This window comes from Gavia stellata, chromosome 36 (assembly GCF_030936135.1).
Source record: "Gavia stellata isolate bGavSte3 chromosome 36, bGavSte3.hap2, whole genome shotgun sequence".
In the NCBI taxonomy this organism is placed as follows: Eukaryota; Metazoa; Chordata; class Aves; order Gaviiformes; family Gaviidae; genus Gavia; species Gavia stellata.
In genome coordinates, this window is record NC_082629.1 from 1,313,318 (window position 1) to 1,333,794 (window position 20,477).

Genomic DNA, 20,477 nt, shown 5'->3' on the forward strand with positions numbered 1-20,477 from the left:
AATCCCTCCGGGGAGGCTGAAAGATCTGATGAAAGCTGAAGAAAATACTGCGTGCTGCTAAACAAGCCCCACCCTTCTTCTTGACATTGTTGTATTCGCTCTTTGTTCCCAAGGATGGCGATGCCTGGGGATTTGCTTACAGTTTTTCAGGCAGCTTGAGAAAAGCACACTGACAGCTGGGAGGTGGAAAAATGTGGGAATCTGCCTTGGAGTTTCTTCTTCGCTCTTTACCCAAATAATCTTCATGGCGACTAGGCAAAAAGCCAGGAATGTATTTGACCCAAGGTAGTGTCTCGGTTCAGGAAAGCAGTTACTAAATAAGTGACTGATCTAGTTGGGTGTAGCACGCTTGGCTTGTGTAGTCGGTTTGAATTGGTTTTGTTTTGGCATCTGCCAACTGCTTGTTGTCTCCCACGAGCTGGGGTGGTCGTCTCTCACTAACCTGTAATGGGCAGCTCGTCTTTGGCGTAGCTGAGGGAGCCTGGACAGGCAGACCAGGTGAAATCAAGTCTGTCAGTTTGAGTAATTGTTGGTTTCAATTTGAATTCTGACCTTAGATTGGGTTGGGAGTGGATCTCGGTAAAATCTAGCCTAGTTTGCAGGGATGACTTGGGTGATCTCTGTTAGGTTTTGCAACAGGGACAGGAAAAAGGGCTGTCTGGGGAGTCATCTTCTGGAAAGGCTCCTTTGCTTCCGTGTTGCATTTTGTGCTTCAGTTGGGTTCTTGTGGGTCTGAAATACTGAGTATGACTTGTACTGTTCCTAAAGTCTAATTACTGAGCTTAAGAATGGCCTGTTCCCTCTGAAATGGGAAATTTTAAAGAAGAAAGTTTTCTCTTGTCTGAGCATGTGGTCTCTGGTGGGTTTTAAGGAGGTGGTCTTGTTTTGATTTCTGCAGCTTTGACATGTTTGTGCTCCGACTGCAAACAAGCAAACTCCACGTGTGAAACGGATGGTGCGTGCATGGTCTCGGTCTTCAACCTGGATGGTGTTAAACATCATGTTCGGACCTGCATTCCTGAAGCAAAATTGATTCCTGCTGGGAAACCCTTCTATTGTCTGAGTTCAGAAGATCTGCGTAATACTCACTGCTGCTACTCTGATTTTTGCAACAAAATTGATTTAATGGTTCCCAGTGGTGAGTAGAGAGCTAAATAAATCGTCTGTTTGAAGTGGGGAGGAGAGAAGCTGCCTATTTGGGATTGGGAATAAGGAGTTCTCGGCACTGTTTTCACTTCTTCCCTTAGGTTGCTGTGTGAATTTGAGCACTGGGTTTATTTCCTTGATCTGTAAAGTGGAAGTAATAACAAACTACTTCAAATGAAAATGTGAAGTTGCTTGAACTTCCCTGTGGCCGACAAAATGTCACCAGATGATGAGGTTGTACTTTAGGGTAGGAGAAGCTTCCGGAGTTTGGGGTTTTTTTTCCCCACCTGCACTCAGTAGCTACGTATTATGAGACTCCTCTCACCTTATCAGCCCTGCTGCTGCTGTCCTACAGGCTCCTGAAAGCAGCAGCAGCAATGTTCATCTGCAGTTAAATACAAACTTCTGCTGCATGATGCTCTCTGCCTGCAGTGGCCTGAGGGCCGTGCGTGTTCCCTGGGCACAGGTTGGATCCCTTTTCCGGTGCTGAGCTATAGCATGCCTTTTATCAGATAGAGTGGCTTTCCTTCTTCTAGGACTGCAAATCTTTTCAGTGATGAGACATCAGTATGGGAACATTGCAGCAGCTTCAGAGTAAAGTGTGTGGGGTGGAGGGGTGCACAGATTCTGAATACACGAAGAGGAAGCAGCCCTGCCTTTGAGTGAGGGTGTGGGAAACGTCTGCTTATTTCTAATTCCTGGGACAGAGAGGGCACATGGTACTTCCTCATACCTCGTTACTCTCCATTTTGGGCTGTTATTTAGTGGGTCGTATGAAGACTGCAGTATCCATTTTCCTTGGGTGAAGTGGGGAAGTCTTACCTGTTCTCAAAAAGACAAATAATTGTTGTCTTCAGGTACAGGTCTTCACTGGTTGTTAGAGGGCGAAGGGGAAAGAGGGAGGAATGAGTCCTTACTGACTGGATGGTTTTTTTCTGGAAGGTAAAATGCAGGCTGTTCTAGCAAATTCAGCCCAGAACAGGTTCCCATCCTCTTTTAAATAGCAAGTGCCAATAATCCCTGATCCCAGAATTAAAGCATCATCTTCTTTGGGGGTTTTTAGCGGTAGTTTGCCTGCCTGACGACTTGATCAGTCCCATGTTAATGCTGTTATTTGATGTGTCCTCTACCATCCTGGCACAGCAATCTAAAATTGTCCAGGCTCGGAGAGGATAATTAAAAATAAGAAGAAAGTCCTTAAAGAACGCTTGTGAAGGAGTGATAGTTTTCTAAAAGTGTCTGGTTTTCTCCTCCCTTTCCTCTCAAGGACACCTGAAAGATAACGAACCCCCGTCGAGCTGGGGTCCTGTGGAGCTAGTGGCGGTGATTGCTGGACCCGTCTTCCTTGTGTTTGTTGTCACGATCATAGTAGTCTTTGTTTTTCATCACCACCAACGAGTCTATCACAATCGTCAGCGGCTGGACATGGAAGACCCCTCTTGTGAAATGTGCCTGTCGAAGGATAAGACCTTGCAAGATCTAGTCTACGATCTCTCCACCTCTGGCTCTGGCTCAGGTATTAAGATATGACTGGTAATGACGAATGAGAACTTGTAATCGTAATGGAGTAGTCTGTTCTGGGCTCCTGGTTGCCACAGCTTTGCACAGCTGTGAGGCCATTGCTTCGTCAGCCTGTTCGGGTTGCCCTGTCATGAGTAATGTGGAGGGCGTGTTTTAAATTCAGTCACGCGGTAGACGCTGTAGCCACAGCCCCGTGTCAGTGTTTGGTGCTTAGGCTAGGTAAGAGCAATAGTTCAGTTCCTCCTTAACTGCTGATGTTTAAAGATAGTTTTGTGTAGCTTCCTTCCTGTTCCGCAAGAGGATAACTGGAATGGCTGCATCTATTTCAAATTTAGCCTTGGAACTGGATTTGGGTTGGAAACAGACATTAACTGCTAACCTGTGGGTTGTTGGCTTTCAAAGGAGGATGCAGGAAGTCACCTGCATCAAAGCTGGCAGGAAAACGGGGAAGATCGCAGCAGCAGAAAATTTTACAGTGTGCAAATACTGCATTTGCACAGCCCGTTTCATCCCAAAGAATCCTTGGGTCTTCCAAAGTGGACGATGTACGGCATTACACTGTAGCACTTAGAAGAAATCATCCCCAGAATAGAGAGGGAAGTCATTGTTTTATTCATGACTTTGAACTATGAAAGCAGTTAGGTTAAAAAAAAAAAAAAGGATTTTGCAGCAGATGGAAACCGTAGGATAATCCACAGAGGCAGAGAATATAACAACCTGATATTTGACCAGGGAATAAACCTTTAGCACCACATCTGCTATATATAAAATGTTTTGGGATCTCTTCTGTACGCACTCTCCGCGGGTGAGCTCTGTAGCTTACGTAAGAGGTGGCAGCTACGTTAGGATTCCCTTCTTAAGAGAAGTTCTGGGGGTTTACTGCTTTTTAGCAGAGTCTGTCTTCAACAAGTTCCACTCTTTGCATATTCAGGCTAAAGTTACTTTGATCTGCCATAGAGCAGAAGTTCCCCAACTGCTCTGTGCCTAATCACTGGCGGTTTACAAGCTACTTCAAAGTGATATGCAGATGCTGCCCAAGCAGCCAAATGGCATGTCCCTATGCAGGAGCTACCACCGTTTGCTGGTTTGGGTCTTGCTTATGCTGGTGGTTGTTATCAAATGTAGAGCCTTCTAGGTTTGGTGATGCTCTCCTTCAGACTCTGAGGTTTCAGGAGTTTCTTTTGCTGCAACAGGCATTCATTCCTCCAATTTCTTGTCCGTAGGTTTGCCGCTTTTTGTCCAACGGACTGTGGCTCGGACAATTGTCCTTCAGGAGATCATTGGTAAAGGCCGCTTCGGGGAAGTGTGGCGTGGCAGGTGGCGTGGAGGTGACGTAGCTGTAAAAATCTTCTCTTCACGTGAGGAGCGTTCCTGGTTTAGGGAAGCGGAAATATATCAAACCGTTATGTTGCGACATGAGAACATCCTGGGATTTATTGCTGCAGATAACAAAGGTAAAAAGCGCCACAGTCCTGAGAGCAGAGACTTCGCCAGTGTGCAGTCTGCTCTTGGGAGCTGCATTTCTTCACTTGGATTTACAGTTAAATGCTTATAGAAAACTGTTAGCATGCTTTTCAAATAGCTACATATTTGAATGTTTCTCGCCAAAAGATGGTAAAATTACTGCTGTTGTTGAGAGGCACAATGGTGCATTAGCTGTACCTTACAAAGTCGTGTTTTGCCTTGAAGTTCTTAACCTTATTTGCCCCCAGGTTGGCTGCTGAGCTGCAGCCTTACCCAGCAGCTCTCCTCTGTACCAAAAAGATAGGGTGCAAAATGCTCAATGGTCGTGTGCTGTCCCTGCATTGTATCTGTCTGAACGCAGTCTCTTTCCTGCTGCAGATAATGGAACATGGACTCAGCTGTGGCTCGTCTCTGATTACCATGAGCATGGATCTCTCTTTGACTACCTTAATCGATACACGGTGACTATCGAGGGGATGATCAAGCTCGCCCTGTCTGCTGCTAGCGGGCTGGCCCATCTACACATGGAGATTGTGGGTACTCAGGGTAAGAGCAAAGTTTGAAAAGGTGCTGGGAATTCTTGAGGGGAGAATCAAGCAGAATTGACAAGGGGGACTGATGTGCTGCACGCACAACGCTGGCTGAGTCAGCCAGGATTCATCTGATCAGTATTGACCAGAAATAGACTGATTGCTTTGGCTGGCTGCATAGCGGGTTAGGCTTGTGCTACCTCCTGAGAGTTATATCAGCATTTCGCATCCCCATCCTAAAACTGGTGCTACTTGGGTGGGATGTTAGCGCAGGCAGCAGCAGAATTACAAGCTCCTTACGTCCGCATCAACGTGTCTGATGCCTGGGACGATGGAGTTTATGTCCCTCTTGAGGCCTCTGGATGTTACTGCATCAGCAGTGCCTCGGAAGTGTAAGTGGAGCCTTTGCATACCACGGGCTGTCAGCACTGCTCTGTTCTTCAGCGCTGAAGTGTATCCAAACAGGAAAATGTGTTGCAACACTGAGGGTTTAACTAACGCCCTGAAATCCGGTACTGCCTCTGTGCCAGTTTGACTAACAGATTTCACCAAACCTTGACCCCTGCTTCTTTTTATTTTGCTCTGTTAGGAAAGCCGGGGATTGCTCACAGAGACTTGAAATCCAAGAACATCTTGGTGAAGAAGAATGGCACGTGTGCCATCGCTGACCTTGGTCTGGCTGTCCGGCACGATTCAGTTACGGATACGATTGATATTGCACCGAATCAAAGGGTCGGAACCAAACGGTAGGAGAACGGTGTTTTCGTCCAGCATTCGAAGGCGTCGAGTGTGACTAGCAAATGCCTGAGCTGCTGGTTGAGCACTGGTGAAATTCTCTGTCTTAAGTATTTCCCTCACAGAGTGTCAGCATTGTGCCCAGATTGATGTTGAAGGGATGTCAGTACCTTTGTCTCCAGGTGCCATCAAGCTGAGAGGTGTAGGCCAGCTATGTAAACTCAGCACCAGGGAGCTCATGTAATACTTGACAACAAGCTTGGCATTCTCAAAAGCCTTTGGGGGCCTGCTGTCTGGAGCCTGATGTACTTTTGGATGTTTTTACCCCTTTTCCAACTCGCTATTCTTTTTCAGTTACTTTGTTCCCTCTGTTAGACCATGGGGCCCAGTTCTGTTCTGATTAAGGCTGTGCAGAGCAGAGTTTTGTCTGCTGGGAAGTGCTGTGTGGGAAAACTTGCCATTTACTGTCTTCCGGAGAATCCTCCCTCAAAATTAACATGCTGTTCCTTTTCTATTCTGCAGATACATGGCCCCTGAAGTCTTGGATGAAACCATTAACATGAAGCATTTTGATTCATTTAAATGTGCCGATATCTATGCCTTAGGCTTGGTCTACTGGGAGATTGCTCGAAGGTGCAACGCAGGAGGTAATACCCTTTGTGTGCCTGTGCCATCGGCTTGGCTCGCTCCATGGTTTCCCAGCCTCGGTGGTTTCTGTTGATCAAGTGTTCGTGAGGTTTGAGGGGAGCCTGGAGAACAGGGCTGGGGGAGGATGCATCTGTGGGTGTTGCTACCGAGGGAGTTAATAGAAGTGACCCACGACTGCTGATAAGGCTGGCTGGTGTGGGGAAGTGGGGGTTAATGCTCTGGCTGATGTTCCTTTGGATGGATTTTGAGGAAGTGGTGGTGCCAATTTGGTGGGTAACTTTCTTCCCCCGACTCAGTATAAATGAGCGTCTTGGCCCATCCAGCTGCAGGCAGGAGTGCAGCACCGTGGTGCATGTGACAGTCCTGCTGCCTTTGGCGCAGCTGAGATTCCATGACCCTGCCTCTGTGCTGGGAGGTGTTGACTGCAGCACGCTGACTCTGTTCCAGTTTGGGCAGCTGCATTTTATTTCTCTGAATTTTTCTTGTAAACTCAAATCCCAGAGTCTTCGTTTCTGTTCTAAATAACTGCAAAGTGTTGACGCATCTCAGCAATGAGTCATGTAGTCCAAACCAGTATCGGTCTGCCTTCAGTGAGCACTGTGGTGGTGATCCATTCTCCCAGGAACTGCATTTCCCCTTCTCTGCCTTTCAGGTATCCACGAAGAGTATCAGCTTCCGTACTACGACCTTGTACCCTCTGATCCTTCTATTGAGGAGATGCGGAAGGTCGTATGTGATCAGAAATTACGGCCTAATATCCCGAACTGGTGGCAAAGCTATGAGGTAAGGTCTGCTTTCATCTTTGCATCCTCTTCCCCCTCAATAAGGTGAGTAAAGAGTAAGTACTATACGTGTAGCTCCAATTTTAGGAGGTGTGGAGGTCTATATCAGTGTCCAGCCAGGCAGCAGCAGCCTGGCAGACCGACGTGGGGTCGGGGGAGAGGAGAGCACTGACGTCTGCCATTGTTTCTTGCCTAGGCACTACGGGTCATGGGTAAGATGATGCGAGAGTGCTGGTACGCCAATGGAGCGGCTCGACTCACCGCCCTCCGCATTAAGAAAACCCTTTCGCAGCTCAGTGTCCAGGAAGATGTGAAAATCTAGGCTCTGAGCCCCAGCAGGAGGAAACTGCACAAAAGCTGCCATGCTAGAGTAGACGTGTGATGGAGGCCTACCTCGTGTTTCTGCCCAATCTACTGCTACCAACCAGACAGCATGACCTACAGGCTGCTAGGTGGGGTGACGGAGCCTCTTGAATTGCTCTCTTCCCTGCTTGGGTGTGAAACAATCAGAAATCTTTTATGATCACCTCCTGACAGCGTGAAGACTTGAGAGGGACTTAACCTGAGGGATCTCAGCCATGATCATAACTCTTCTTTCTTTAATGGAAATCCCTGTAAAGTTCAGTGTGCGTGGTGCACCCGTTGGCAATGTTTGAGGCCGGGGTGCTAGGTGCTGGGAGTGGGAAGGGAAAGGGAAGGTTTTCTTGCCGTACTCTGAGGATTTTTCCAGGGACTGGCACGTTAAATGCAGAAAAAGCGTTTGCAAAACAAATGGTGCTCCCTTCTGAGAGGCTGAGCCTGAGCAGTTTATCAGCTTCATGAAACCATTTCCCTCCTTTTTCTTAAGCTTGAAAAATTCTAAGTCAAAAACAGAAATCTGACTGGCTGTCAGTGTGCGCAATGGTGTATGCATGCGCAAGGTGCGCGTGTCCCCTGTGCCTGTTCATCTCCTTCCGTAGACGTGCAGTGTCTGCCCGTAGGGTGGCTCATCTCTGTTCGTGCTTTCTGTGCATGTGCAAATCTAGAGTGTCCTTTTTTTGAGCTGTGCGCGCTGGTGCTCTCCTTGTTGAGTAGTGAGCATTGTCTAGCTTGGACAGGCTGCTTAAAACCAGATCCTTAGCTCTCCGATGGGTGCTGTGGCCTTGCTGTCCGTACGCCGGCTGCAGGAACTTCCCATCAGGTTGCCTCACTGCCACCCCCTCCCTTTTTTTAAGACAAAACAAATGAGGAACTGACTTCACTCCTGGAATCCAGGCTTTTTGTCTTGAGCCCCTGGGGTTTGTAATTCGTGGTGGGGTGGAAAGAGAGACCTGGGGGGGGAGAGATAGAGCAGGCACTGTGCCCGGCTGGAAGGAGACCAGGGCATGGGGAAATGCAGGAGACCGTTCTCATAGGAATGCGATTCCCAAATCCACCATCCAGGCCCCCTCACAGGTGCGCTCGGCAGCGTGGGGCAGGCTTCTCAGGGCCTGAGCCGCAGCGGGCTGGGTGCCCGGGTGTGCTCCGCACCTCCTGAGAGGCACCCGGCGCTTGGCAGGGTCTGACAGCGGGGTGTGGGTTTGGAAATCGGTGTCCATCTTTTTAATATACATATATAAATATCTCATAATCTGGAAGTGGCTGTGTATAACTTGTGGGGTGGGGGGAACTGCATGAATTTTCTTTTGATTAAATGCCGAATCAGGGTGAAGTAGAGTTGGTTTGACTGTTGTCTACAGCTGGGCCGAGCAAAAATGGAAGTAGCTGAGGGCCGAGGCTGTCATTAAAGGCAGTCCGGGAAGTGCCGGTTGTTTGGTGGTTAGGTCAGTATCTACGGTATATAACTCTGAAGCCATAACTTTTAACTGGAGTGGTTTTGATTATTATTTTTTTATTATTATTTTATGGGAGGGTCTGGATTTTAACTTTTTTTAATATTGTTAATTCTTTATAAGAGAAGAAAAACAATCTATAATTATTACCTCTTGACCTGTTTGTTTGTAAAGAAATCACTGCAAAAAAAAAAAGAAAAAAAACCAAATGCACACAGCTCGATTTACACTGGAACTGTTTCTACTCAAACCTTGCGCCTGCTCTGTAAGGTGAGGTTTCATCTCCGCTCCGGCCACCGGGGTTAACTTTTTAAACACTCTGTTCCTGCTGTCTGTGTATCTGTCCGTGTGTCCGTCTTCCCCCAGACTCCCTATGTTGTCTGTGACTTTGTGTAAGTGAGGAGTGTGGTTTTTGCATCGTGTTTGGAGCCATTTTGCATCCTCCCGTGGAGTTTAGCTGTCGGGCGGTGCAGAGCTGCCCTGGGAGGGCCGGCTGGTCGGAGCAGTGTGGAGTGTACGCTTTGTGAATGTACAGCTTCCCTTCCCTTTCCGATTTGTTCTGACTCGTATCTCAGCCAGAGGTTACCGTGTGTCTCCAGTACCGTATGTCCTTTAACCAAACCCTTCTGCATTTAGAAACCGAGGTGGTGGGCGCTTCACAGATACCCTAAAGACTCCTCAGCTGCTGTAACAGGACCCTGGTGATGGCCCGTCCCGGCGGGTTGGGGAGGAAGTCTTAGCGACTGTGAAATAAACTGCCGTAGGAAAGCCCATCACACCGGTAGGTACGTCTGCCGCACGCTCCTCCGTGAGCACTGCGGGCTCTCGTTGCCGAGTGCGAGTCTCCCGTCCCTGTTAATGTGCAGGCTGCTTTTCGAGGACACTAAATCAGCTACGTAACTTGCACTGACTCACCCACCCACCCCTCCAACTGTAGCCACACATGCATCTGCCTCAGCGCTAAACCAAACAGCAGACAGCGGAGCAGTTTCAGACCAGTTAAGGTTAGAAAGGAGTGAGGGCAGGACGACAGGGTATCCCCTATAAGCAGGATTGCAGAAGAAGCCTTGTTTGTAGAGAGATGCCATCGCGAGATGGTCAAAACCGAGGAGGATCCGAGATGGGAACGCTGACTATGTAGCATTTATACAGCACTTTTCATACAAACATGTGCCAGGGAGGTGCAGTGCTTACTTAGCTGACTGGTAGCAAACATAGGAATCGCTGCCCGGCTCTGAAATGTGCCCGGCTCAGAGGTGGCTGCAGCAACTGTGGAAAAAATCCGACACTACAGACAGGTCAGGATGAGCGACCGACTCCGCAGCGGCTCAAAACGAGGAGGGGAGATGTCAAATACTCGAGGGCAAATCGTGTTGGGGAGAGGCAGAGGTACGGAGCTTGTGCTTCTCGTCTGTGGCGCAGGGTTAATCGGTGGTACGCTGGCTTCAGAACAGATCTCTTGGTACTTAATCTGCCCCTTTTATTTGTTTGGTTTTGTATATTTTATTAGAAATGGACTGTAAAATAGCCACTTAGACACTTTACCTCTTCAGTATGCAAATGTAAATACAATGTAATATAGGAAATCTTTTGTTTAATATAAAACAAGGCTGTCGATTTCTGCTGTACATTATTAAAAGTTTGTTTTATTCACGTGAGGTGTTGGGAGTCTTTCGTGGTTTGCTGCGAAGGGTTAGCCGTGGTGTAGAGGGGTAGGAACTGAGCAGCGAGGACTGGCAGAGCTTATAGTCCCCCAGCCCCCAGAGAAGTGTCGGGGGGGCTTGTTCACCCGTGGCTAAAATAATCTCCCCGGGAATCCTGCTCAGCAAATGTTAGTGTGGAATATTCCCCTTATTAGCGGAGACGCAGCTGCCATCGTCCGCTGTGCTCTCGGGAGAGGCCTTGGTCGTAGCAGAGGTGAGAAGAGGTTGTGGCAGTGGGCTTTCTGTCCCCCGCAGGGACGAGCAGCTGAAATTGGGGTCCCCCTCTCTGGGGGTGGGAGCTGGGAGCAGGAGGGGGTACGGCGGGCAGCTGCCCGAAGCATCCCCTGTGTCTCCGCACGTGCCGACCCGCAGCTTCGAAGAAGGATAAATCTTAGTCCAAACTGCGCAGCATCCCCATAAAATCCTGTTTGCTCAAAGGGCGACTGGTGCTGTGCAAACTGCCCCCGCTAATTCTCCCTAATTAGAGCCTCCCCTCAACGAGCACCTTGTGAGCGGATCAAGGGGAAAATCCGTCGGGGCCTGGGGTCCCCCGCGGGCTCAGACTAAGGGCAGTGGTGGGGAGGGGAGCCGCCATCTGGGCTCGCCCCTCCTCGCTTTCCAGCTCTGTCCGCAGCTCCCGCCCCCGGGAAGCTCTAACCCTGTCCTGGGAATCGAGGCAGCGGGTGAGTTGAGAATATGCCTTTTTTTTTTTTTTTTTAAACCAAAATTTGTCTTTACCCCTCTTTTAGAAAATGTGGTGGGAAAACAGGTCTGGAACGGCATCGGCCAAGGGGCCAAACCACTACCTGGGCTGCCAGATTTTGGGAACAGGATGGGATGTTCTTCACACCCCTTTACCAGGGAGCAGTTTGGTGCCTTGGGGTGGGTGGTGGGCTCAATCCTGTCCTTTCCCAAGCACTTCCAAGCTGGAGCAGCTCAGCTCTAGGAGCAAGCTTGCCTCCTGGTAACCCCCGGACAGCCTGTGGGCGGGTGGCTTGGGTGTAACGCCAGCGGGATTGTTACAAACTGATTTTTTTTTTTGGCAAATTTTAAATAAACATCTGGGCAAACCCCTCAATTCCAGCTGGAAAATTCCTGCCGCCTCCCGGGGCAGCGCAGCAAGGGGCTGCCCTGAGCCGCACGACGTGTCCGCAGCAGACACCGCGTCTGCCTCCGGGAATTGTTCTTCCCTCCGTGTCCCCGTCCTCAGCCTGGGCAAAGCTCCTGCAGGAACGGCTTCAATCCTCCCGTCTGCCCCCCTTGGAAGCTCCGGCTGCCCCTGCCTCCAGCTTCTGCCTCGAATTCAATCCTGACTGCGGCTCTGCCAGCGGGGTGTTGTCCGGGGGCACGAAACAGCGGCCGATGCTTGGCTGGCGTCCGGCTCCCTAGGCCCCGGGGCAGCGGCAAAGCCCGGCATCGCTTCTGCCCCGGGCCCCCCTCTGCTTTCTCCCGTTATCAGCCCCGAGACCGTCCCTGGGGATCCCCTGACACGGCCCAGGCCTCGTCCCGGCCCCCCCCGCGCTACACCGCGGGGTCCCTGCGCAGGACCCGGGGCGGGGCGGGGCTTCCTCCAACGGGGCGTGGCCTAGCGCTAGAACGGGGCGTGGTGAGGCGCAGAAAGGGGCGTGTTCTGCCGGAGGGGGGCGTGCCGGGCGCTGGCCCCGCCCCCCGCGGGCTGATATAGCGGCGCGCGGGGCGGCGCGGTCCGGCCATGACCCTGCGGCGGCTGCGGCGGCTCCGGCCGAAGGAGGAGGATGCGGCGGCGGCGGCCCCGGAGCGCCCCGGCCCCGCCGACGTCTACCGGGCGCTGGCGGCTGCCGGCGGCACCCTGCCCCGGGTGCGCAAGGTAGGGCTGCCGGCAGCCCCGGGCGCGGGGAGGGCGGGGGAGCCCCCCGGTTTTGCACCGGGGCCGGTGGGGACCCAGCGCCGCGACCGGCAACGGGCTAGGGGGGGGGGGACCGGGGGTGCGGGGTGACCCCGTCCCGCGCGGCCGCTGGTGCCTGCACCCTGCAGGGCGGCCCCGGCGTCTTCCCCGGGCTCTTGTCCTGCCCCGGTGGCCCCCCCAGCCTCTTCCCCGTGCCCCCATCCAGCCCCGGTGCCCGGTCCTGCCCCGGTCACCCCCCCCGGCCTCTTCTCCTGCCGCAGCCTCTCCCCACCACGGTCCCATCCTGCCCCAGCATCTTCCCGGTGTCCCCAACCCACTTCGGTGTTGTCCCCCCCGAGCGTCACGTCCTGCCCCAGTATCTTCCCTGTGCCCCTGCCCCAGCGTCCCCCCCAGGCCCCACGTCCTGTCCCGGTTCCTCCCCACGTCCTGCCCCACAGCCTTCGGGGTGCAGGGACAGGCCCTCACCCCGGTGTACGTGGCCATGTCCCCGGGACAGGCGTGTCCCCGCGGCCCCTGGGCTCTGCCCCACGGGGAGGGCAGGGGGACGGGGCACAAGGTACCCCGGGGTCTGGTTTGGTGGGACACGGGACCATCTGCGCTCCTGGGAAAGCCCCTCTCCGGCGGCGCTGGGGCTGTCACCGCCCCGACGCTCCCCCCGGCCCCGCGGCGCTTCCTGAGCGTCGGGGGGAAGCGAGAGCGGGGCCGACATCCGGAGCAGAAGTGGCTCTCGTGGCCGTGCTGGCGTGGGCCAGGTCACGTGCGGCGGCCTGGCTCCCGCTCACCGGCCAAGGCCACCGTCAGAGATGTCCCCAAGGGGGCTGGGGTGTCCCACGTCACCTCCCCGTCACTGGGGTGACGTGGGGGCTCGACGTGACCGGCGGCAGCTTTCCCTATGGCGAGCGCACCCGATTCTGGTGGTTTTGCGCTTAAATGCCCGTGGATGCGTTCGAAACAGCCAGCCACCGGGCTGGTGACACCTGCGGGGCTGGTGACACCCATGTGGCACAGAGCAGGGGGAGCCAGTGGCACCCAGCCGCCACTGAGACGAGCCACGTGCCACTCTCGAGGCACAGCTCACGGTGACGCCAGCCGCACCGTGCCAGGACTGCCAGAGCCCTGCGGCCACAGAGGGGCATTTGGGGACAGCCCTGTCACCTCCTGCCCCGCAGCGAGGGTCCTGCAGTGCCCGGCCGGTCCCTCCGCCCTCCCACGCCTCCGCGCCCTCCACAACAGGGACATTGTCTGGGGCGGGGGGGGGATTTTGCATGAAAAAACCCGACTTTGTGACCACAACAGGGCCCCTCTGTGCCCGCGCCCCCCCGGAGCGTGGCGTGGGGTGGGGTGCGGCGCGGGCTGACGTCAAAGCGTGGGGCGAGCGGGGAGCAGATGTGAGGGTGGCTTTGAGCACCGATAAAAGCCTCGTTATGCCCGGCTGGCCGGGGGGAGCCACGGGCCGGTGGGTGCCCCCGGGTGCTGGTTCAGTGCCGGCTTGGCACGGTGCTCCCCGGGGGTTCGGTGCTGTCCCAGTGGGACACCCCATTTCGGCTGTCCCTGGAGGGGTGGCAGGGGGACGTGTCCCGGGACGGTGTCCCCCACTGACGGCTCTCCCTCTGCCGCAGGGCGCGGGGCTCAGGTGGGCGTCCCCGAGCCAGTCCCCAGAGGAGCACAGGTAGGGACAGGGGACCGGGCCCTGCTGATGGGGGTGACACGCAGGAGCGGGGCTGGGGTCGCTGTCCCAGGACACTGCTCCCCTCTCCGCTCCAGACACCCCATGAGGGCTGGAAATGGGGGTGATTTTATGGGGGCACCTGGGACAGGTGAGAGCAGCGACGGGGACACCACTCCCGGGGGGGGACTGCCACCCCCGGACCCCACGGGAACGCTGCCTGGCACCCACGGAACCGGCTGCAGGGCTCTGGCCAAGGGCAGCATAGGGGGGGCCCCATCCCTGGGGGGGTCCTGTCCTTGGGGTCCTGCCCAGCTCAGAGAAAGCCCAAACCCCAAGAAGTGCCCGAGGTCTCGGTGGGCGAGTCGGGGTTGGGGGGTGCCAGGGGCTCTGCCTTGTCCCTGATCCCCGTGTCCCGCAGGAGGGTGGTGACGCTGGAGAAGAAGGCGGAAGAGACCTTCGGCTTCGAGATCCAGGTGGGTGCCGTGCCGAGCTATGCCACGCCGTGCCCTGCCGAGCTGTGCCATACCGAGCCGTGCCACGCCGTGCTCCCCACCCTTCCAGCCCGCACCTTGCTTTGCATCGAGGGTATTTTTAAATTGTCTCTGAGCCAGGGTTTATTTTTAGCGCTGACGGAGCTGCCTGGTTACCGAAGCCTCCCCCGGCCGTGACGGTGGGGGCAGCCGGGGGGGCCCCGCTTGGGGTGCAGCCAAGCAGGGCGAGACCCCCCGGAGCTGGGGTGCTGCCCCGCATCACCCAGCGGCAATTAAATGCTGCAATTGCTGCCCCGTGGCTGCTCTGTGGGGGGTTCGGGGGGGACCCCGGGGGTCGGGGAGTCCCCGTGCCCCTTACCAGCCCCCCCCCCGTTTCAGACCTACGGGCTGCACCACCAGGACAGGAACAGCGTGGAGATGTTCACCTTCGTGTGCCGCGTGCACGGCGGGAGCCCGGCCGAGGCGGCGGGACTCAAGGCCGGTGAGCGCATCCCCGGGGGGGCCGGGGGGGGCTGCAGCAGTGGGGCCCGGCATCCCTGAGCCTGTCCCCCCCCCACTGTAGGGGACACAATCACAGGGGTGAACGGGCTGAACGTGGAGGGCATCCGGCACCGCGAGATCGTGGAGATCATCAAGAGTTCGGGCAATATGCTCCGGTGAGCTGGGGGGGTGCGGGGGGGTTCCGGCTGGCCCCCGGCCCCCCCACTGACGGCTGCTGCCCCACAGGCTCGACACACTCTACGGGACATCCATCCGGAGGGCCGAGCTGGAGGCCCGGCTGCAGTACCTGAAGGTGAGGGGGGAGCGCTGGGGGGGGTCGGGGCGGGGCTGGGGACCCCCCCACGGAGTCCTCACCGCCCCCCGCTTCCCCTCAGCAAACACTCTACGAGAAGTGGGGGGAGTACCGCTCGCTGATGGTGCAGGAGCAGCGGCTGGTGCGGGGTGAGTGGGGGCCGGGGAGTGGGGGGGGGGGGCTGTGGGGCACCCCCTGGCCCCTCCCTTGACCCCCCCGTGTCCCCCGTCAGGTGTGGTGGCCAAGGACCCCAGCATCTACGACACGCTGGAGTCGATCCGCTGGTGCCTGCAGGGTGAGGGGGGGCTCCCCGGTGGCTCCCCCCATGCCAGCGCCTGTGGCAGCGATGACTCCCTCTACCAAACCTGCCTCTTTGCCTCCGCCGACTCGCTGGACCGGGACAAGGATGGGGACAAGGATGGGGACAAGGATGGGGACAAGGATGGGGACAGCGGAGGTCCCGCGCCCCCTCCACCACGACCCCGGCCGGCCTTGGCCCGCAGCGCCAGCCTCAAGTGCGGCGGGGGGCCGGGGGCCGCGGGGCGGCTGTGGGCCCGGGCCGGGGACCCCGGGGAGGGGGCGGCCGCCCCCCGCAAGGGCCGGCACAGCAGCTTCCGCCGGCGGCTGCTCAAGTTCATCCCGGGACTGAACCGGGCGCTGGAGGAGGAGGAGAGCCACCTCTAGCCGGGGGCACCGCTGGCCCCCCAGGCCTATTTATTTATTTATTGCAAGGGGCTGTGTGCCCCCCCACCCCTCCCCGGGGGCCGCTGGAAGGAGCTCGGGGTTGGCCCGGGGGTCCCGCCTCGGCACCCCCAGGCCGTGGGGGTCGCGGCACCAAGGGACGGACATGGGGACCCTCCCCGAGGCGGCTCGCGAAGCCACCGCTCATCTCAGGAATCGGTGCCCTCCTCGCTGGGGGGCACGGGGGGGGCCTGCATCCCCCCCAGCTCGGGGGTCACGGGGGTCCTGCCTCCCGCCGCCCCGGGGGCTTTTGTACCGCACCGGCGCGCTCGGTGCCCGCCAATACAGAGACTTTTTGCAGCGGCGTGTGGCTGTGACTCGGGAGAGGGGGACAGAGCCCCGTGGGGATGGGGACAGGCTGGCTGGGGGGGGACGTGTCCCCCGGGGGAGCCCACGGGGCTGCAGCCCCCCCCGGCCCCCACGCTGCCCCCCCTTGCCCTCCCACCGGCCGGCCAGGCTCCGGGCAGGAAGGCCGCAAGGTGACCGGTGTCACCTCGGACCCTGCGTGGGCTCCCGGGGACCCCCCTGTCCCCCCACCCGCCGCAGCCCCTGGTGCCGTGGGCCGTGTCCCGGTGCTGCGGGGCCCCGGCCAGGCCCTTCCTGCCCCGCTTCCTCCGGCAGCCGGCGGGAAGCGGGTCCCACCCCAAGCCCTTCCGGCTGCGGGGGCCGGGGTGCCCGCGGGGAGCGGGACGGGCACTGGGGTCCCCCCCTCTCCCTGCCCCATTGCCCCCCAGTCCCGCTGAAGCAGCACCCAGAGGCCTTGGGGTGCAGAGAGCCCCCCATACACGTTGCAGCGAGCACCCACAGGTGCACGGGGGTGACCTTGCACGAGCGCCCCGTGCAAGCACCGAGACCCCCAGCCCTCCGCTGCAGACCTGCAGGGGAGCATGGGACCGCAGTCTGTGCCTCAGTTTCCCCTCTGGCCCTGACTGGGCCACTGCGTGTTCGGGGAGCCGCAGCTCCGAGCTCCTGCACCCCACAGCCGTGCCCCGGGGTGTCCGGCCGTGGCTCAGCCCCCCGGGACCGCAGCGGGGTCTGCAGGAGATTTTGGGGATGAGAACCCAGCGCTGTGCTGTGGTGGGGTGCGCGCTGCAGGACTGCGGGTGCACATGCGTGTGCTGCGCGTGTGTGTGCTGCGGCACATGTGTGCCACGTGCCTGGGCGCGGGCGTGGGGCAGGGCCGCGGGGGTGTGCGTGGGGCCCGGCCGGCTCCCCGCCGCTCTCCTGCCTTGTCCCCGTTCCAGGACGGCTCCGTGCTTGGACATTTATGGTCTGGCTGACGAGGCCGTGCTCGCAGCCTCGGCTCGCTGCGCCCGCCCGCGTGCTGCCAGGGTCGGGGCACCCCGTCCCCGTCATGGGACCCCCCCGCGGCAGCTGCCACCCCACGCGGAGCTTTTTTTAGCCCCAACCTGGTGCTGCGTGTGCCCGGGGCTGGGCAGGCGTCGGCTGGACACCGGCCGGGGTCACGCGTGGCACCGGCTGAACCGGGCAGTGCCGGTGGGGCCGAGGCTGTGGGGTACGGCCCGGGAACGCCCCGGAGCAGCCTGTCATTACCGACAAATATAGGCCCGGGGCCGGGAGCCAGCGTTGGCCATGGGCACCCTGCAACCACCGCCTGGCCCGGGGCACCCTGCAATCCCCCGACACCCACCCAACCCCAACCGCACGGGTGTGGGGGGCAGCGGGCAGGGCCGGCCGGTGGCCATCGTGTCCTCACCGGGGTGTTGGGGCGGATCCGGCCCCCCGAGGCCGGTGCGAGCCGGGGCACCCTCCCCGCACCCCCGTGGCCTTGCCGGGGTGACCGGGCTCGGGTTTCCTCCCCCGGACCCGGCCGGGCCCCGCGGCCTCTCCCGCGGTACAGCTAATCCCGGGTGCGGGGGCCGCCGGTGTCACCCTCCCGCCACCGGCAGCACCGCCACCGGCTCGGCCACCGAGCGAGGGGTGCGAGGGGGCTGCGGCGGGCCGCGCTCTGCGGCCCCGGGACCCCCGGGCCCCCCCGATGGCTCCTGGGCCCTCGACAGCTCCGGGACCCCCGGGCTGCCCCTGCCCCGCGGGCTCCCGGCCGCCCCCCCGGGCTGTGCCCCCCCGGGCTGTGCCCCCCCGGTTGGCACCGGCTGCAGCCCCGGGCCGAGCCCCGGTCCCGGGCGCGCCGCTCGCGGGGTGCGGGGACCCCGGCAGGTCCCGGCCGAGCCCGGGGGATCCCCCGCGGGGGCGGCCCCGGTGATGCCGCGGGATCCCGGGGACGTCAGCGGCCAGGTGTGACGTCACGGGGCCCCCGCCTGGGGCGGGCGGCGCGCGGGGCCGGGGCCGGAACGAGGTAACGGGCGGCGGGAGGAGGCGGCGGCGGCGGCCGCTCCCGGGCCGTCACCCCGGACCCCCCCTGCCCCCCCGGGCTCCCGGGGCCGCACCCCGGTCCCCTCCGGCGCCGGGCTTCCCCCGTCGCGGGGCCGGGGGGGGTCCCGTGAAGCCGCGCATGGCCCCGGCGCCGGGGGGCCCGGCAGCTCCTCCCCGGGCCCGGGCCCCGCCGGGCCGCCCCGACGCCCCGGGGACGGGCCGGTGCCCGACACGCACCCCCCGGCGCGGGCTGAGGCTCCCGGGGCGCGGCGGCACCGGCCCGAGGGCTGCTCCGCTCCCCCGGCGGGGCCGTGCCGGGGGGGCTCTGCCGCTGCGGGGGGCATCGCTGGGGGGGCACTGGCGGGGGGGCACTTGGGGGGCACTAACGGGGGGGCCACTAACGGGGGTGGCATTGCTGGAGTGGCACTAGCAGGGCTGGCACTAGCGGGGGGGGCATTGCTGGGGGCACTAACGGGGGGGCACTAGCGGGGGGGGCACTAACGGGGGGGGCATTTCTGGGGGCACTAACGGGGGGGCACTAGCGGGGGGGGCACTAACGGGGGGGGCATTGCTGGGGGCACTAACGGGGGCGGCACTAGCGGGGGGGGCACTAACGGGGGGGGCACTGCTGGGGGCACTAACGGGATTGACGCTAACGGGGGTGGCACTAACGGGGGGGGACACTAACGGGGCTGTCAAGCCGGGGGGGACGACCGGGCACGACGGGCCGTGTCCCCCAAGACCCCCGGTTCGCCCCCGGGAGCGAGTACCGGAGGGTACCGGCGTGGTACCGGGGGGGTACCGGGAGGGTACCGGGGGGGTACCGGCTCCCTCCCCGCCCGGCCCTCGCCCGCCCGCCGGCCCGGCCCGGCCCCGCACGGGCTGAGCTCATCTTTCCAGCCCGCGGGCGCTGTTCCCGGTGCTGGGCGCCCGCCAGCACCCGCCGCTCTTTCCATCGCCCCGGCCAGGGTCTCCCCGCGGGGACCGGGGGGGACACGACGCGGGGGTCCCGCGTCCCCCCGTCCCCGGACCAGCCTCCCCGGGCACCGAGCGGGAGGAGACCGGGGTTACCGGCACCGGGGATGCTGAGCACCGAAGATACCGGCTCGGATGGGCACTGCGCATAGCGGCACCGGGGATACGGGAGAGCACCGGGGATAGCGGCACCGAGGGGGCACCGGGGAGGGGGCTCCGGGGGTACCGGCACCGAGGGGGTACCAGGGATGGAGGCACCGGAGATACCGGTACCGAGGGGGTACCGGGGATGGGTGCACCGATTGCGGCAGCGGGGAGGGGGCTCCGGGGGTACCGACACCGAGGAGGCATCGCGGATGGGTGCACCGAGGGGATACCAGGGATGGGGGCTCCGGGGGTACCGGTACCGAGGGGGTACCGGGGATGGGTGCACCGAAGGGGCACCGGGCATGGGGGCTCCGGGGGTACTGGCACCGAGGAGGCATCGGGGATGGGGACTCCGGAGATACCGGGACCGAGGGGGTATCAGGGATGGGTGCACCGAGGGGATACCAGGGATGGGGGCTCCGGGGGTACCGGCACCGAGGCGGCACCGGGGATGGGGCTCCGGGGATGCCAGCACCAAGGGGACAGCGGGGATGCGGTCACCGGAAACACCGGCACCGAGGCGGCACCGGGGATGGGTGCTCCGGAGACACCGGCAGCGAGGGGTACCGGGGATGGGGGCACCGGGGGATGCCAGCACCGAGGGGACACCGGGGATAGCGGCACCGGGGAAGGGGCACCGAGGATGTGGGCACCGGGGATCCCGGTCCCGGGGATCCCGGCCGCGGGAGGGCCCCGGGCCCCGCTGCCGCCCCTGCCCGTCCCGGCTCGCCGCTCGTCCCGGTGCCGACCCCGGGGCCTCCCTCCCCCCTGCCCCCCCCCCCCCCCCCCCCCCGCCGGCGGCCCCGGGAGCCCCCGGGGGGGGGCGGGGGGCGCCCGCGCTATTTTTAGCCGGGGCCGCGCGGGTATTTTTAGCGTGGGCGCCGCGGTTGCGTCAATGGAACCCCGCGTGCGTCACGGCCGCGCCCCCGCCGGAACCGCCCCCCCGCGCCTTCTACGGCGCCGCCGTGCGTCACGGGCCCGCGCGCCGCCCCGCGCGTCACCGAGCGCTTAAGAGAAAGTAGTGGCGGGGCCGGAGCCCGGCGGAGCCCGCGCAGCGGCGGCGGCAGCGGAGCGGGAGCGGGAGCGGGAGCGGGAACCGGAG

General features: G+C 60.2%; 2 protein-coding genes across 13 annotated transcripts; both read left to right on the forward strand.

Annotated features, from left to right (window-relative positions):
• The first annotated feature begins 899 nt into the window (after positions 1-899).
• ACVR1B (activin A receptor type 1B) lies at positions 900-10,275 on the forward strand. Of its 12 annotated transcripts, XM_059832900.1 has the most exons (9): positions 904-1,138; positions 2,414-2,662; positions 3,496-3,497; positions 4,034-4,121; positions 4,510-4,677; positions 5,251-5,407; positions 5,919-6,043; positions 6,697-6,827; positions 7,023-10,275. In XM_059832900.1, the coding sequence occupies exons 1-9, from the start codon at positions 964-966 to the stop codon at positions 7,146-7,148; spliced, it is 1,221 nt and encodes a 406-aa protein (XP_059688883.1). In that variant the 5' UTR covers positions 904-963; the 3' UTR covers positions 7,149-10,275. The 12 variants fall into 12 exon arrangements, with proteins under 12 accessions (XP_059688888.1, XP_059688889.1, XP_059688881.1 ...); XM_059832898.1 differs by lacking the exon at positions 3,496-3,497 and having other exon boundaries at positions 901-1,135; positions 3,891-4,121; XM_059832894.1 differs by lacking the exon at positions 3,496-3,497 and having other exon boundaries at positions 3,891-4,160; positions 4,399-4,677.
• A 1,776-nt stretch (positions 10,276-12,051) lies between these two features.
• On the forward strand, positions 12,052-15,862 carry TAMALIN (trafficking regulator and scaffold protein tamalin). Its single transcript, XM_059832891.1, has 8 exons — positions 12,052-12,186; positions 13,845-13,894; positions 14,313-14,367; positions 14,764-14,866; positions 14,948-15,041; positions 15,112-15,178; positions 15,261-15,327; positions 15,411-15,862. The coding sequence occupies exons 1-8, from the start codon at positions 12,052-12,054 to the stop codon at positions 15,860-15,862; spliced, it is 1,023 nt and encodes a 340-aa protein (XP_059688874.1).
• The last annotated feature ends 4,615 nt before the right edge of the window (positions 15,863-20,477 follow it).

Excerpts from the sequence above, each read along its gene's own strand:
- TAMALIN (XM_059832891.1), top strand. The coding sequence starts at position 12,052 with ATGACCCTGCGGCGGCTGCGGCGGCTCCGGCCGAAGGAGGAGGATGCG. Across the intron at positions 14,368-14,763 it reads CCTTCGGCTTCGAGATCCAG|ACCTACGGGCTGCACCACCA; the intron begins GTGGGTGCCGTG and ends CCCCCGTTTCAG. Across the intron at positions 14,867-14,947 it reads GGCGGCGGGACTCAAGGCCG|GGGACACAATCACAGGGGTG; the intron begins GTGAGCGCATCC and ends CCCCCACTGTAG.
- ACVR1B (XM_059832894.1), top strand. The coding sequence starts at position 964 with ATGGTCTCGGTCTTCAACCTGGATGGTGTTAAACATCATGTTCGGACC. Across the intron at positions 1,139-2,413 it reads TGATTTAATGGTTCCCAGTG|GACACCTGAAAGATAACGAA; the intron begins GTGAGTAGAGAG and ends TTTCCTCTCAAG. Across the intron at positions 2,663-3,890 it reads CACCTCTGGCTCTGGCTCAG|GTTTGCCGCTTTTTGTCCAA; the intron begins GTATTAAGATAT and ends TCTTGTCCGTAG.